Genomic DNA, 16,355 nt, shown 5'->3' with positions numbered 1-16,355 from the left:
GACTGAATGATCAAAATAATCAGCAGGTGTGTGCATTTGCAGACGCACACCAGACACATGAGACAAAATAGATAACCATTCTTAGAAAACAAGTTTCTTTATTTTTTATGATTATTATGGCATTTATTAGGAATAACAGAAGCATCACAGTTTATAGTCACCATAAAAACTGAAATTCTGAACAAGAAGAACACGGATAAACTGCCAGGTCAGAACTCTCCACAGCACCCAACCTAGACAAATGCTGCAATTTAATAAACTAAAAACAAGTTAGTATAGCGCTCTTTCATGTATATTGTAGACATGAGTGACCTGTCATTTCAGATACAGTTCAGATAGTTGCATTCAGGTCTTATGTACTGCATTTTTATACAGAAGGCTCATAAAGCTGAACTTGTGGAAGATAAAATACAGTGGGATGATTTACTGGTAGTAGATTTATTACTGAAATACTGTAACTAAGGTGACAATGCCTTATCAGAGTCATTAACCAGGGCATATTTATTATTCTTACAACATAAACAAAATATGGGATAGTTCATAATGCCAAACAGTCCATGTGGTATCCATGTGGTTCTGTTTTGTAGTATAACTTGCATAATAGCTTCTTCTGGGTTTGGAGGTGAAGCAAGTTTCCCACTTACATGCAGTTACACTCTCAGAAACTAATGGCATTATTTGCTTGCAAAACAATCCTAAATTATCAACACTGCAAAGATGGTTTCTGGATGAATGAAAGAAACACTGAATTGTTTAACCTAAACTACTGCTGTTTCTATATTAAGCAGCACCAAAAAAAAAAAAAAAAAGAAAGAAAAAAGAAAAAATACCAACACTGAAATAGAGATGTATAAATACTGCATAAGAACATAAAAAGTCATATGAAAAATATATACATATACTCCAGGTTTAGTTTAATAACCAGGGCAGGAACTTTCTGTGCTTTATTTTCAGGCAAATCTGTTTACAAAAAGAAGCACTAGTCATCTAAATACACGGAATAAACAAGACAATAACTGTTAACATTTGACCTGTGGCTTTGTGTGCATTTTCAAAGCTAAATGCTAAACTGGTTTGCCCTTGGAAATATAACTCATTAAATATTTCTAAGTACTAAATACTTAATAAGGCTCTTTTGGGTTCTACTATAATTATTCCACAGAAAAGGAAATCCTTGCAACAGCCACAGCATCAGCGGAACCACAGCACTATGCAAGCACAGCTCCAGCTCCCAACACTGCCCTAGGATCAGAGCATTGCAGTCGCCTCTAGCACCCCAGTGAAGTCCCCAGGACAAAATCTAGCTCCATGAGCTGCTAACACCTGAAGCACAGGGGAGCGCAGTGCAGCCCATCCTGTTCCTCACCTGTGGTCAGACAGCAAACACAGGCAGGGCTAACCTACTTCTGCAGAGCTATGCAAGTATCTCGAACATGCTGTTTGGGAACCTGCTTTATAGGAGAATTAACTGGGTGGCTGCATGCACAGCACAAGTGTATACACAATGAAAACTACTTGAGCTGAGGACCATCTGGGGCAAAAATTCACAGAGCTAGCACAAGCTCATAGCAGCACCCAGGCAAACATGGGCTTCATGCCCCAGAATAACTCTGAGAAAGCACCAGGATGACACCAGACTGTTTCTCAACCCTCTTGTACATAAAGTCAGTCATATTGGATCTAATGTCATGTAAGTGCTTCTAGATCCCTTTATGCAAATAATTCAAATTAGTCTAGCCTAGCCCAGACAGCAGTATACAGACTATAGAAATACTTCAGACAATGGGGCTTAGAACATTAAGAATTACCCAAAAATATTTAATATTTGTAGTAATCACAAAACTCACTGGGGAGATTTGATGTATGATCTTTTCAGCAATATAATCTATAATTTATAAGACATTCATGATTAACAGCCACCTGTGCAGTCGCCAATCATCAACTTTCCAATACACACTACTCTTTAAGCAGATAACCTAATCCTAGAAATTCATCTAGGATCACACAGTTGAGAAGGCAGTCTGCCTGCGGATCAGTGGAAACCTCTTGTAGGCAAATCAGCTGAAAGACAAGCAGAAATCCTGCATAGCCTGTATCAACTATCAACTGAATATTATGTTCTTTAAGGAAATTCAGTTACATTCCTCTTATTTACAGTGATTTAAATGAAAATGTAGAAGACTTCTGCTTCTAATTCAAAAGCTCTTACTGCTGTTTAGTTAGAAAGCCTGATAAAGCTAACAAGGAAGGGGGGAAAACAATGTGGAGAGTGAAAACAAAACACACAGGTGACATATTTGCTGCTTGTTCTTCATAAATGTCAAGTTTCTCCCCACACATACATTCATATAACTAGACAGTGACTAAAAACTGTGCTCTCTTTATAGCAAGAACAACAAAAGTCAAAGGGTTTAATTCCAAAATTGTGAAGAATGAAACTAATGTTCCACAGCCCACCTCTGGGTGAGGGAAGTCCATGCATTTTGAACAAGAGCCTTTGAATTATGTAAAACTAAACAAGAAATGCAAAGATACGGGAATCTTCACTCAAATTGTTCTATGGCAAAGCATGGTCTTGTTTTTTGGCTCCATCCTATTTTCTTGATTTTGCCTTCCTATTTAACCGAATGTACAGATTTAGGCAACACTTATTCAAATAACCTCAGCCTAATCTCAAAGTCTATAAAACACAGCTGATAAATTAAGACAAGTTCTTTTTTATTTTAATGTCATCAAACATTTATAGCTTAAACTAGTCAATTGTATATAGGTTGGTCTGAAAGTAATACTTCCTGTTTATTTCTGTGGAAACTACAACAGGCACAAAGAGCACAATAACACTATTTGACAAAGCAAATTCTCAACTATGAAACTATTTTTCAACACTGTCACCACTGCTACCTATGCATTTTCACCAGCAGTAATATCTATTCATTTTGTGGTGTAATAGCTGTGCCTGGCTATCCAGAAAGTGGCTTGTCTTTCATGTCACTGTTACCACTAATGAAACACACCACCCACCGCTTCACTGGGCTCATATCCACTGTGTAGACTCCACAAACTTTCAGCAGCCACTGACGAATGTCAATGGGTGCCATTTCTTATACATGGAGGAATTTGGTAACACACCTTCAATTCATAGAATCACTGGGGCTGGAAAAAACATTAAGATCATCAAGTCCAGCCATGCTACCATGCACACTAAACCACACTCCTCATGGCCACATCTACACATTTCTTGAATATGTGATGGTGAATCCATCACTTCCCTGTGAAGCCTGTTCCAATGTATTGACACTCTTTCCTGTAACTTTTTTCCTGATTTTTCTATCTGCCTTTATACAGAAGATTATCATGTTCACAATTCCTTGGAGTTTCACCCAAGACTGAAGGGGCAGCAGCCAGCCCTATGCACCACACAGAGTTAGGATTTTTACTCCATGTCTGTGGCAGACTGCTATGCTGAAAAGTATAAAGAAGTTTTACGCAGATGGTCTGAAAACTGTCATCCAACAGTTCTTTGGATCCTTTCTATTTGACTAGATTTCCAGAATCAGGAAGCAAAGCTCTGATTCTACTCTGGTAGACGTATTTAAAGCACAGTGAAAATCAAAACAATTTACTACACTGGATACTAACGGATAAGGTATTTCATTGACCAGACAAGGGGAGACACACTAAAGTCTCCTCTTGCAACAAAAACCGGAAGAAATTCATCCCCACTTCCACATGAGATGCCACTGTGTCAGCGTGCCCCTCTTTTGCCATCTGTCACACAGCAACAAAATGGAATACTGTTGGGAAGCCTAGCCTCTACTGCTGCACCACCAATGCTGGCCTCTGATTTGTGGGCCAACAGAATAAAAAAGGAAGCATCACTTTCAGAGAAGATCCTGTATTAAGAGTGAATCCCTTGAAGTATTACAGCAATACTATGGTTTATAAAAGTCAACTAATCTACTTGGTTAGTAAGCCTTTGCTGTTGGGCAGCAATGAAAGAAAATTTATTCTATAGAGTTATCAATTTTTGTTTATATTACCTCATAAACATCACAGCCAAATGGCTCACAAATGAAACATGACAGACAGAATGTCACTTTTCCAAATCACATGCTCTCAGCAGTTGTTTCAGATGAGAATGAGATAATCTAGCTAACCCCAAGGATGATTTCACTCTTTCTTTGTCCACTTTATCTCGTCTTAGCCACCTTATTCTACTGTTTCCCTCTTGAAATTAAGGTTTGTTCTTCAAATCCTCTTTTAGCTGCTGCTATTTTACTGTTATCATCTGCCTTAGCTACTCTTCATAATACCACACAACTTAATCAACCACAGCTCATTATTTTCTTTTTCCAACTGTCCACATTCTTCCTTCACTGAAATATTCCAACTCCTCCACTGTACACACCCCTGAGTGAAACAAACAACACAGTATTTCAGTAATTCTTTTCTCACTGAGTGACATGAAGTTACACCAGTGACATCATCTTACATGCAAGAATAATTCTGAGTTTTCAAGTCAGCTTGTGCGTAATAAAACATCCTGAAGACATAGGATGCCAGACAATGTGTCAGGGCCCTGAGGGCACTAACAGGCCTTAACAAATCTGATCAGTCTCACTATGTGTCCCCAAACACACCAGGAGATCCACTTAAGCTGAGCTTCAGCCCATGCCTGAGCAACATGATTAAGTCTACCTTTCTACAGCCCTGGCTCCGGCTTCTGCCTCAATCCATCTCAACTTACAGCATCTCTCCTGCCACTTTTTGACCTTGTTGCCTGGATGGACTTAGATATATTGCAGCTTGTCTTCAAACCTGTACCAGGCTCTCATCTCCTGACTGGAGACCACAGGTGGACCCTGAACCTGGCTTAACTCTCAGCTATATCTGGGACTGCTGTCAGATCCTACTATCAGTACGCAGTTCTGCTCATGTTGAGATGACTGCCCTGGCCAGTGAGGGCACAGTCCTTGCTTGGATCACCTTCAGCTTCCAGCTTATCCTACTTTTAGGAGCAGCTGGATTTTAATGCTTCTTTGCAACTTGATGATCGTGACTTCCAACTAATTGCAGCTTCAACCATTTCATGTAATGTATTTACATCTGTTTTTCAGCATCATTACTTTGAAAACAAACCAAAAGACTTTATCTACTCTCTCTATAAAGACTTCTCCAATAGAAGTTTTAGAGTTATCACATCAAAACTTCAAATATCAGTCTAGATGCAAGTATGAGTAGTAGTCACATGGTGCCAGTTCAGAAAAAAAGAAGCTTCACCTGAAGCATCCTGTATAAATCTCTGCAGCCTTGAGACAACTACTCATGAGGGAGAAATTAATGTGAGGCACAAGAGTAACTGTTAAGTTATTTAAATGACATCTGCTTTGAAAGAATAGTTGACTGCACTGTTGTTCCATAATTATCTTAATTAATTTTCTTCCCATTTAAAGCTGTATTGTAAATACATCTTACAATCATTTTTTGCAAACTCAAGCTATGAGATAAAAGTAACCTAATCAGCTACTGCTCATATATTTCTGTGTTCTCCAGCACTTTTATTTATATTTGGAGTCTCTCCCACTCCACTGGGACTACAAAAGGAAAGAGTTTTGCTAGCCTTCTTTTACTGTCCTACTATCTGAGTAGCTATTAGCTCTCTGGAAGGAGACTACTGCTTACTTTTTTTTGAAGTGGAATAAACCCTTAAGGCAAAACCGGTACTTCAAATGGAAACCTACCTCATTCTTGAATTCCAGTACAGACAGCGACATTCAGATTACTAGTCTCTTTCTCAGGTAGGCACAATCAACATCTCTGTATGATAAAGCATTACTGCTGCTAAATTTCCCTTTATATAACTTTGGGGTACATACAAATACTCCTCGATCTCATGATATAACTTTGGGGTACATACAAATACTCCTCAATCTCATGATATAACTTTGGGGTACATACAAATACTCCTTGATCTCATGATATAACAGTCAAAACCACTGCATTCGGAGCTGTTTCTTTTCTTAGTTCAAAACATACCAGTTTTACAGAAGGGAGTAAGCCACTTCTTTGTTGTTGAGTTATTAAAATACAACTCATAATGAAAAATGCTACTTCTGAAGATCATTCAATTCAGATCAAACTATCTATAAAAACCTCTCACTAAAACTACTGGAACAAAAAAAAAAAAAAACAAAAAACAAACAAACAAAAAAAACCCCAACAATGTAGAACTAAGCAATTATTCTATGAAATAATTTTTTAATATACTTCAATTTAAATGGCATTACTAACATTAGTAGATGTTACCTTATTAGATTGATAGCAAATGACAATCATCAGAAGCACATAAGTGTCCAGAACACATTAATACAGGATCAGATTTCAAATATTTTATATAGAATACATCATACGTGAGTTATAAAGAATTAGTAGAAACTGTTCATAAAATCTTTCATGCAAACAATGCAAAAATAACCAGCTGCAAGAAGTGTTTGCCCACACACATTCTGGAGCTGCCTACAGTCTGTCTAGTCTGGTCAGAAGTTAATTTACTTCCTCAGCATCAGTTACAGGGAAAGCAAACATTACAGCATACACAAATTACTGCAGCTAGACATGGCCTGTTAAAATAGTAACTAAACATACTTTTGTACTGGCTAGGAGAGAGCAATTGCACCTAACAGTTCAGACAAAAGTATGCTACTAATTTCTTAAGAAATATGGAAATATGCATTATGAAGATAATGATGGTTAAATTTTCAGATTGCCTCCTGCTAACTTAATGGTACTTTTTAATAAGCAATAATAGATGTGAGCCTAATGCAGTCTGAGACATGTTTAGAATCCTATTGGTACAAAATTTAAAAAACTCTATCAAAATCCACTCTATTATTGTGAGAATGAAGGAACATACGTGAATAAGACTATAAAAATAAGCTCTGAAAGATTATACAAATTTACTGAAACTGTCAGTATAAAAGATGTTTCTGAATTTCTTTTCATTTTCTGAAGAACGATTTATAGTAGCTTTAAACTTCCCTGCTCGGCACTTCAGTGCATGCAGCTCTTCTCTTATTAACAGCCAGTTCTGTTTACAACTTGGTCAGCAGCAAAAAAAAATCAATAGCCACTGCACTAGCTGGAGTACTTTTCACTTCTAGTTTTTCTCAGAATATACCTAACACTATTTTAAAACATGCTTAATGTTCACAAATCCGTGAAGAAAACAATATTAACAGACAACGTGTCACACGTCAGGGATGACTAGAATTTATAACTACTTAAAGTAGATTATTTGTTCATTAAATAAGCAAAAGCAATATCCAAAATTGTGAAAGTAACTGTAAGTTTATAACAGCAGTCATGTTAATTATAATTTGTTTTTCTGTCCTCACCACTTGTTAACATGGGCTTAAAAACAGGCAAGATTACCCACCGTATAAGGGAGATTTAGTGCACTGGCCTACTAACATCTATACATCGGTCTAATATTTCCTCCCAGAAAATGCAACTTATTTCAGCTGTAGCTTGAGTAAAAAAGTAAAGCTTATTGGTAAGCATCAGTGAAATTCATGAGTTACTTCTTTTTTTGGACTCTAAATTATCTTGAATCTCATTTGTGCATTTTGCTAGTGCCTGCTTCTGTGAAGAACAGCTTTGAAGGTTCCTACATGTTACAGTTCCTTGCAGTCAGAAATGAGAGCCCAAAACAACCATCTTTTGGGCAACCATGTAAAAATTCTGCAAATACTGCGCGGAATTCAGACTTATACTGGGAAAATATGGACAGTTAAGTCATAACACTCAAACATACATTAAGGAACTTCATGCTCATTTTGAGCATAAAATATTTTCCCGCAATAAGTTAAACATGCTGAACAGAAAACACTAAACCACTACAACCAAAGCACATTTTAATATTATGTTGACAGATTTGAAATGCTAACTACCAACAGACAGCATTCAAATTACCCTACCTTGTACATCCATACAGCATTTCTTAATCTATATATTTCTTGATTTATTTGACAAAAAATTATTTAAGTCACTAAAGCATGTTTAACAAAAGAAAATGCCCTCTCCAACTGAGAGATACCAAATATCTGATATTAGGAAATATCACCACAAAATCCTTCTTTACAGGAAAGTTTATGCTGTTACTTTTTTTGCTTGTTTTGTTTTATTCTAAAATAAGAATCCTTTTCAAACTAAGGATCAGGGCCTATTTTAAACTGCTTCATCTCTAAGGAAAATATTATAGCTCTCTGCCTTAGGAGAAAGCCTTAATCAAACCTCGCTTTTTACTTTTTTATTTTCTCAATCTCTACTCCTTTACAAATCCCCAAAGTAGAGGGAAGATCACCATACTCTCATGTCAGTAGAGTAGGAGACCACAGTAGCCCCCCCCTCCAGGTTTTCGGGGACTCTTTTTCTCTCTTTCTCTCTCTCTCTCTGTCTTGTTCGATTTACTAGCTGTAATTATATTGTATCATATTGTGTTAACTTGTATTCCAATATCGTATTTAGTAAAATAAGTTTTCTCCTTAGATTGCTGCCACTGTTTTTGTCCATTACCCTCCTTCCAGGGGCAGCAGCCTCTATCACAGGTATATCTAGGTAACACGTTTACAAAGTAGGAAGGAATGTTCGGGGATTTTTTTCCTGTGTTTTCCTTTGTTTTTTAATATCCCAGACTTTAAGTAAGTGATCTGTAGTTCTAAGCCCAAACTGGTTAGCTGCCACTGGGTTGATAACAACGGCCTTCAGATATTTTTCAGCAAAGGCAAGCCTACAGCTTATTTAGTATTCATCTGCCAATACAAACATAGCTTAAAGGTCTTCCTTCTTTTCTCTGTTAAACCTTATATTTCTAGAAAGGCTGTCATTCCTTCTTTGGGTTTCTAATTCCAAAAGTGAAGGAAACAAATATAATTAAAGTAAGTCACTCTAAGTTATATTCTCAGCTATGAGCAGCAATTTAAGAAGTCTCGTCAGGAATGTTCTGCTGTCATCACCTTCTGTTCTATTTACTTTTCTTCAATTACATTAGAAATACAGCTATTCCCAGGAAAAAAAAAAAAAAAAAAAGAAAAAAAAAAGAAAAAAGAAAAGAAAAAAGAAAAGAAAAAAGAAAAGAAAAAAGAAAAGAAAAAAGAAAAGAAAAAAGAAAAGAAAAAAGAAAAGAAAAAAGAAAAAAAAAAAGAAAAGAAAAAAGAAAAGAAAAAAGAAAAGAAAAAAGAAAAGAAAAAAGAAAAGAAAAAAGAAAAGAAAAAAGAAAAGAAAAAAGAAAAGAAAAAAGAAAAGAAAAAAGAAAAGAAAAAGAAAAAAAAAAGAAAAAGAAAAAGAAAGAACGAAACCAAAACTTTCTCTCCGTTCCCCCTCTTCTCAATCTTTGCCCATTCACATCTCTTTTTCCTGTCTGACCCTATAACATCATCGCCTTTCTACTCAACTAGAACAATGAAACTGCCTAAACTTTATGCAATGTTGCAGAAAACCTACACCACATTAAGAACAAGAATTACAAGGCTAAAGGGTATGAAACATACTATTTTTCACTTCTGTGTTTCTCTCATTTGTGAAAGAATTCATCTTGGTAGCAATGTTTTAATATTCTGAATGTTTCATTGCATCCAAACTTCACTGTTCTTGACTGGGCCTTTTCAATGCTTCCCATTCCGTGCTAAAGGAATCAAGGCACAGCCCACCTTGCTCCCCACACTGCTTAAAGTGGGAAATAAAAAACACAACTCGGGTTCACCAGAGTTGCTCTAACCAAACATGGATGTGCATATCCACTAATAGACCAGTCATGCTGACTCACCAGCTCTTGCATGACAGAAGCAAGCAAGGATTATTAATATTGATATTGTATAGAAAGCACTATAACAGAACTGAAATTAACCCATTTGTCAGAACTCTTCCTTGTCTTTTAAAGCATGCGAAACTGATGGGGCAACAGCTCCTTCTTCACAATAAACAGAGACCAAAAGATCATTCAAGGGACAAGTAATTATAAAACAAAAAACAAACAACAAAAAAAGAATAACCGCAGGTGATGCTTTCAATCATGGTGAATAAGTAATATTTCACAACTATACTCCCTTGCATACACACACAGTTATTGTCAGAGGAGTGTGGACAGCCAAAAGAGATGTGTTTTTAATGAAGTATGTACTTAGTTATATGCAGCATTTACTTCTACATTAGTGCTCTAGGCTGTCTGCAAGATCAGACAAAGACTTGCTTCTGCTTACAGTTTTGTTTCTAAACTGATATTCATTAACTGAACAAATTGCAGTGTTTTTCATCTTTTATTCCCCTTATATATTTGTCTCTCCATATTTCACCTCAAGTCTGTTCCAAACCTACACATCACTAAAATCTGACTAAGAAATTCCTCTGAGCTTCATTAGGCCTTTTGGTTTACAGCTGCACTAATTAGCAGTATTACAGTTTCATTCACCACACCTTCTCTAATATACATTAAAAAGAAAATAGAAATTCAAAACTGAATTGTAAAATTCAAGTTAAATATATATTTTAAAAGGCCTGTTTCCCCTCTGAACAACCAAAAGACTATGCCTAAGTACAACTCACATAGTAAGGCTAAGATTCCCACCAACTTTTTATCCTTATCCTGAAATTTTAACCCAGGTAGAGTCTGCAGATGCAGTCATCCACAGGAATCAATTTAGACAAAATCAGACATTGCAGTACTACTTCTTTTAAAAATAAAAATAAAAAATAAAAATCAGAGCATCTAATGTGTTTTAACCTGAGAACACAACACTTACTTTATCTCACACGGCATATGTGAGAATGTGGCCAGCATGCACAACAGGTGGATGAAATAAGAAGTAAGACAACTTCTGCAATGCATGACTACTGCAAATCTTTTCTTAAAAAAAAGAAATGTGCAACAAAATTTGCAACAAAATACTCAACAAAAGAAATACTATTTTGAGGAAAACAAATAATTAAGAGAAAAATAAAACAAAACATTGGCATGAAAAAGTTAAGTTATTCTCAAATAAATGTAAACGAAAGGTGAAACATTTTCCCTGTTACTGATGAAAAAGCAAGGTAGCAACTGAACAAAGTGCTATGCTTCTTCTGCATTTAGAATTTCTTTATTTTCCACAAAAATGGCTTCCCCCTCTTTTTCTGTTTTGAGCAAACCTCTTGCCAACTTTGCATATGCAAATGGAAGAGTAATATTTAAATGGCATCCCAGATTTCCTCATTCTCTTGAGCATATGGCATGAACTGAGTAACAGGCTTTTTACTACACAACTATCCTAAATTCCTCACTCTGCTAACTTCAGGTGTCTATTATGATGAATTAGCAGAACATTTCTGATCACCCTTAGAGTCTCTGCAACACAATTACTAGAAACAAATAGTAAATTTTAAAGAACCATTATCTCTCACTGAAAAGTGATAAGAACAATCCATTTTTATAAAATGTAAGGACTAGATAGCCAGATACTACACCTGCACATACAAAACACTCTGCTTCTGCAACATGAATGATTCTCTTTGTATCATGACTGCGATATCTTGTGAGACAAAGGGACCCTCAAATTCTAAGTGATTTTGGAATGAATAGCTGTTTCTCAGTTCAGAATAAATTTGTTTGTTCTTCAAATAGAGCATTTAAAGTTCTCTTTTCCCAGCTCAACCTACCCACATTCTCTAGTTCAAGGGAAAACTGTGATCTTTCCCAAGTCAATGACATTTAAGAGAGTCCCTCCTTTATTTTCCTCCTATTCACATGAAACTGTACCACTTAAATCAAATTCTGTCTGACAGTAATTGAGCGGTCAAACTTTACATAATTTGGAAAGGCAGACATATAAGGTACTGCCTTCCCACTGACATCTATTTCAGACAAACACATTCAACATAACTTTAAGATCATGAGACAATAGATCTTACATTGTGAAAGCTTCAAAACTGCAGTCCCAGCTGCTAATGGTCTATTAGGCTCGCCATGAGACAGAAGCATGGATTCAGTAACTGCTGCTTCAGTGATCTTAGCTAGACATGCATCATTTCCTAAAGATATCAGAAATGGTGTCTGCACTCATAACTTGGGCTGAACAATTATTTCCCAATTGTGTTACTCTAAGAAGGAGGCTCCACAACCTCTCTAGGCAACCTGTGTCAGTGCTCCCATCACCCATACAGAACAGAGTGCTGCTTGGTGTTCAGGAGGAACTTATGGTGAACTACTTTGTACCCACTGTCTCTTCTACTGGCACTGGACACTACTGAAGAACCTTGCTCAATCTTCTTTTATCCAGCCTTTAGAGTGTTCTGTATAATGATGAGAACCTCCCCCAAGCTAAATTCTTTTCTCCACACTGAATGGTCTCAGTTCTCTCAGCCTTTCTGTATAGAAGAAAAGTAAGGCACCAGTTCTTTCTTCATCTTCTTTACCTTTTGCTGGACTCCTTAAGTAGCTCCATGTCTCTCCCGTACTAGGGAGCCCAGAACAAGGCACAGTACTCTAGGTCTCCTGGTTCCAAGGAAAAATTTATTTTCAGTCTTCCAGCATGCAATGATTGCAAAACTGTGTTAAACTAAGTGAAAGAGACTTGCAGAGCCTCTTCTCTAAGAACCTTGCAGATTTATAATCAGACTACTTTCCCATGAAATGTGAAACATATTTAACTTCCCCCAAGGCAAATATCTCCAAGATCCCTCCTAATAAAAAATTAAATTAAATTAAATAATAATAATAATAAAAAAAAGTACCCAAATACTGTAATACTGTAATTCTCTTTCTGTTGGATAGATCTTATTCCAGAAGAAATGACAACTCCAGAGTCCCTACCACACATCTCCATGTTGTTCATTCCCATCTCTTTTACATCCTACTATTTGTGCTGGAATAACTGCTTTGAAAATTGTGTGTTTCACGCAAACAAACAAAACTATTCTTAACCTGGATAAGTTGACTGCTCCAGGGTACAGCAGTGCAGGAAACTTTTTGCATCAGTACTATTGGGTATGAAAGGGAAGGCAGAAACAAGCAGCCAGATGCAAACAGGAAATTTCCGCATTAGCGCAGACAAGCTCCTAAATTCATATTCACGGATTCCAGAGCATTTTTGTGAGTCTGACGATTAATTTTCAGCACTGTAGAACAGGTGTCATTTTAAAGGGGAACGGCAACCAATGGAACAGTCGGGGCATAATAAAAAGGGTAAAACCAAAACAGTATGGCTTTAACCCTTTTATCCCTTTAAGTGTATGTATGCAGTCTTCTGTGTGTAGATTTAAATAAACAAACGTGTAGAAAGCACACAGATATTTTCAATAATTACTGTAACATTCCCTAACCCAGGAAAGCAAAGCCTTCACAGAAAACAGCAGTGAACTTCATTTGTTTTCCTGATCAGAAGAGGTCTTACAAAACCTTGGGACACATACAGAACACACACACAGCTGGGCTACAAGCATTAAGCTACAAGCTGGGCAATGCATTAAGTCGTTGGTAACGTCTCTCCTTCAAAGGAAAACAAAAACAAAACAAAAACAACTAAGTGCCAACAAAAAATTATTAAGTGATTTCCAGCACTATTTCACGGATCACAGTGAAGCATCAGCGAAAGATCAGCTACGCATCCCCTGAGAAAATGTCAAAGGCCTTGTATTGAGGAGGAGGAAAAACCTCAGAGCAGCACGGGGCACGGGAGGGAAGTCTGCGGGAAGTCGGGCACAGCGGTTTCCAGGAGCTGCGGCCTCCGGGCGCCACAAGGACGCGGGGCGGGCGGTCACGGCGCGGAAGGACAGGTGCAGGCCGACAGGCGCAGGCCGACAGGCCCGGCCCCGCTGGAAGGCCTGTGCCGGCCGCCCGCTCACAGCCCGGCCTCCCCTGCTCACGGAGGGACCCCGCACTGTGCCGTCAGCCCAGCTCCCGAGGCGGCCGCGGCGGAGCATTAGGCCCGGCTCAGGCTCCTCAAGAGGAGCGGCGCGGCCTCCCCGCGGGCCCGTCGGTGCGGGGCGGCCGTGCTGCCGGCCGGCGAGCGCCCGCGGTGCTCATTACCTGGCCGGCGACAAGCGGACCGCGGCGGCGCCGCTACCCGCCACAAGGTGCCTCAGAGCCGTTGACATTGAGAGAGCCGCCGCCATGACGCTCGCCTCAGCCGCTGGGGGACGGCGTCGTCGCTGGGCCAAACTTCCTCCGCCCAGACAGGAAACGCGAAGGCGAGCGGGAGAGAAGGAAGGGGAGGGTGCGTGCGGGAAGGCTGGGTGCGACGGCCGGTGCCGGACTGCGGTGGCTCGAGTTGCCGGGAAGGGGAGACGAGGAGGAGCGGGGAGATTGCTGTTCTGTCGGCGTCTGCAGCGAACGTCGATGGGCCTGAGAGCTTCGGCCCCTCCGAGCGGCCTTGCTGTGCTTGTCTTGTTCCCGGAGCTGAGGGTGCTGGCCCCCTGGGTTGCTGCTCTGACGTAACGGCGTCGTGCCAGGCCCAGCGACGTCGCAGCCCAAACAGCGCGTTGCCTATGAAGGCCGGGAGCCGCAGCGGCCTGCTGCCGCCATTGTGCCTCAATGGCTGGGGCCCTGCGTCCTGTGCAAGTGCGTGAATTTGCCCCAGCTGTGGCTCTGGTAATTCTGGCACTAGTCTGTCTCATTCCATTTCCCAGTCAAAACGGCATGCGCTCTACAACCAAAGCTCAGCTTTCGTCTATTTTCTAGCATGCTATGGAACATGTTTTAGTGTCTAAACTGCATTCACATTCTTGGTTCACTAGGGTAAACAAGCATTTAACATATGCTGTACTTACAGAAGGGCTGTTGTGATTCTAAACTACTTCATCTGTTGCAGATGAACAGAGAAGACCAGCAAGACCCCTATTCTCTTAAAGTGATATCTTTAATGTATTATCTATCAAAGGCAAGTTGGTAACAGCACTTACGTCGTGGAATACGATGCTGCATTCATAGTTGAAGAAGACAGATTGCTTTAAAGGAAGAGTCAGATACTGTTGTGTTCGGTGCCAAAACCTCAAATGACCTAGAGCTTTTGGAAACGTTGCTAGAATGGGATTTGTAATATTGTGAGGGACTGAAAAGTTTTGGGTTCTGGGGAAAAAGAAGTCTGCATTCTTAATATGCACATATATATTAGATATATATTTACTATTGAAATCTTACAGTCTGGGGGAGAAGGTACAATAAAGCTTATCTGAAGTTTCAGCTTTGATCATACTGAAACACTGGAAAAATACTTCAGAGTGTTAGACAAAAAAGTTGTGAATTTCCTGCAGGAGGAAGTGTTAGTTTTAACTAATAGTTTGTGAGCTGCTCTGGGAGAAGCCAGCCTTGTTTTCTATTTTGACAGCACGGAATCAGATACAAAAATTCTACAAGCAAGTGAACTCAGCATTTCCCTGTCTGAAATAAAGTAAGACAGATGAATGATGGTTTTAGTGAAAAGTTAAACAAACCTTTAACAAATTTCTTCTGCAGTTATCAAATCAACAGGACATTAATTTCCAATGAGAACAAACAAGCCACATGCTTGTATTATATAATCCTAATTAAATGTCAGACCTGGAGCCACTATTTCATAGTCTTTGTATTAGGCAAAGGTTGCAAAACATTTTCTGTTGTAAATCATTCTGTTAGTACTTCCCACTCAAATATGTAATTTTCTACACTTTCTTCCCGTCAAATATTACTGAATTATGGGGAAATGAAAAAGTATAATATTTTTTTCTTTCGAAACAACAGCAGCTATGCAGAAAAAGAAGAAAAGTGAAAAATTGTTCTGGGCAGAGTGTTACAAACAAAGTAAGGAAAGTAGTTTACCCATTTTGGTAGTTTTGTGGACAGTAGTATTAGTGGAATTTTTCCATCATTAGTGGACATGGTCAAAGTCAGATGTTGTAAGGCAGACAGCAGGAATAATCTTGTAGCAGTGATTAATTGAGCATGGCCTATAAGGAAGCATATAGGATGGAAAATATGAACCTTTGCATTTGTTAGTTTTTCTACAAGTTTTTTGAGAGAAGACTGAAAAACTTTTTTTTTTTTTTTTTTTTTTTTTTTTTTTCCCATCTGTATTAGTTATGTATCTAGTCATGCATGTTCTCTCTCTCTCTGAATCTTCAGTCATATGCAGACAGAGTAAGAACATCTGCATCTTAGAAACCCAGCAATTTTTATCCCTCCCTAATAGTGGCCTGAATGATGGCAGGTTATAGGACGCCAACATACCAACTCAGGTTCACTTCAGCTAATCTAAACTTGTACCTTCTGTGGTGGCTCAGCTGAGAGAAATCTGTCTTATCCTGGAAGCAGAGGGAGATTTAAGCTGTTCAAAGACATCAGCTGCTAAAGA

The 16,355-nt window shown here is 38.6% G+C and overlaps 1 protein-coding gene across 1 annotated transcript in view; it reads right to left on the bottom strand.

The window, feature by feature from the left end:
• The window catches only part of NDUFS4 (NADH:ubiquinone oxidoreductase subunit S4), a 46,596-nt gene extending 32,040 nt beyond the window's left edge, over positions 1-14,556 (bottom strand). Inside the window, exon 1 of the mRNA XM_072359458.1 lies at positions 14,057-14,556. Coding sequence (XP_072215559.1) covers positions 14,057-14,142 — 86 coding nt within the window. The 5' untranslated portion in view covers positions 14,143-14,556. The remainder of the gene's footprint in view (positions 1-14,056) is intronic.
• Positions 14,557-16,355: the final 1,799 nt, after the last annotated feature.

The sequence above is a fragment of the Excalfactoria chinensis genome, chromosome Z (assembly GCF_039878825.1).
Source record: "Excalfactoria chinensis isolate bCotChi1 chromosome Z, bCotChi1.hap2, whole genome shotgun sequence".
In the NCBI taxonomy this organism is placed as follows: Eukaryota; Metazoa; Chordata; class Aves; order Galliformes; family Phasianidae; genus Excalfactoria; species Excalfactoria chinensis.
Note: the sequence above shows the minus strand (reverse complement) of the source record. Positions and strands in the feature narration are given on the sequence as shown.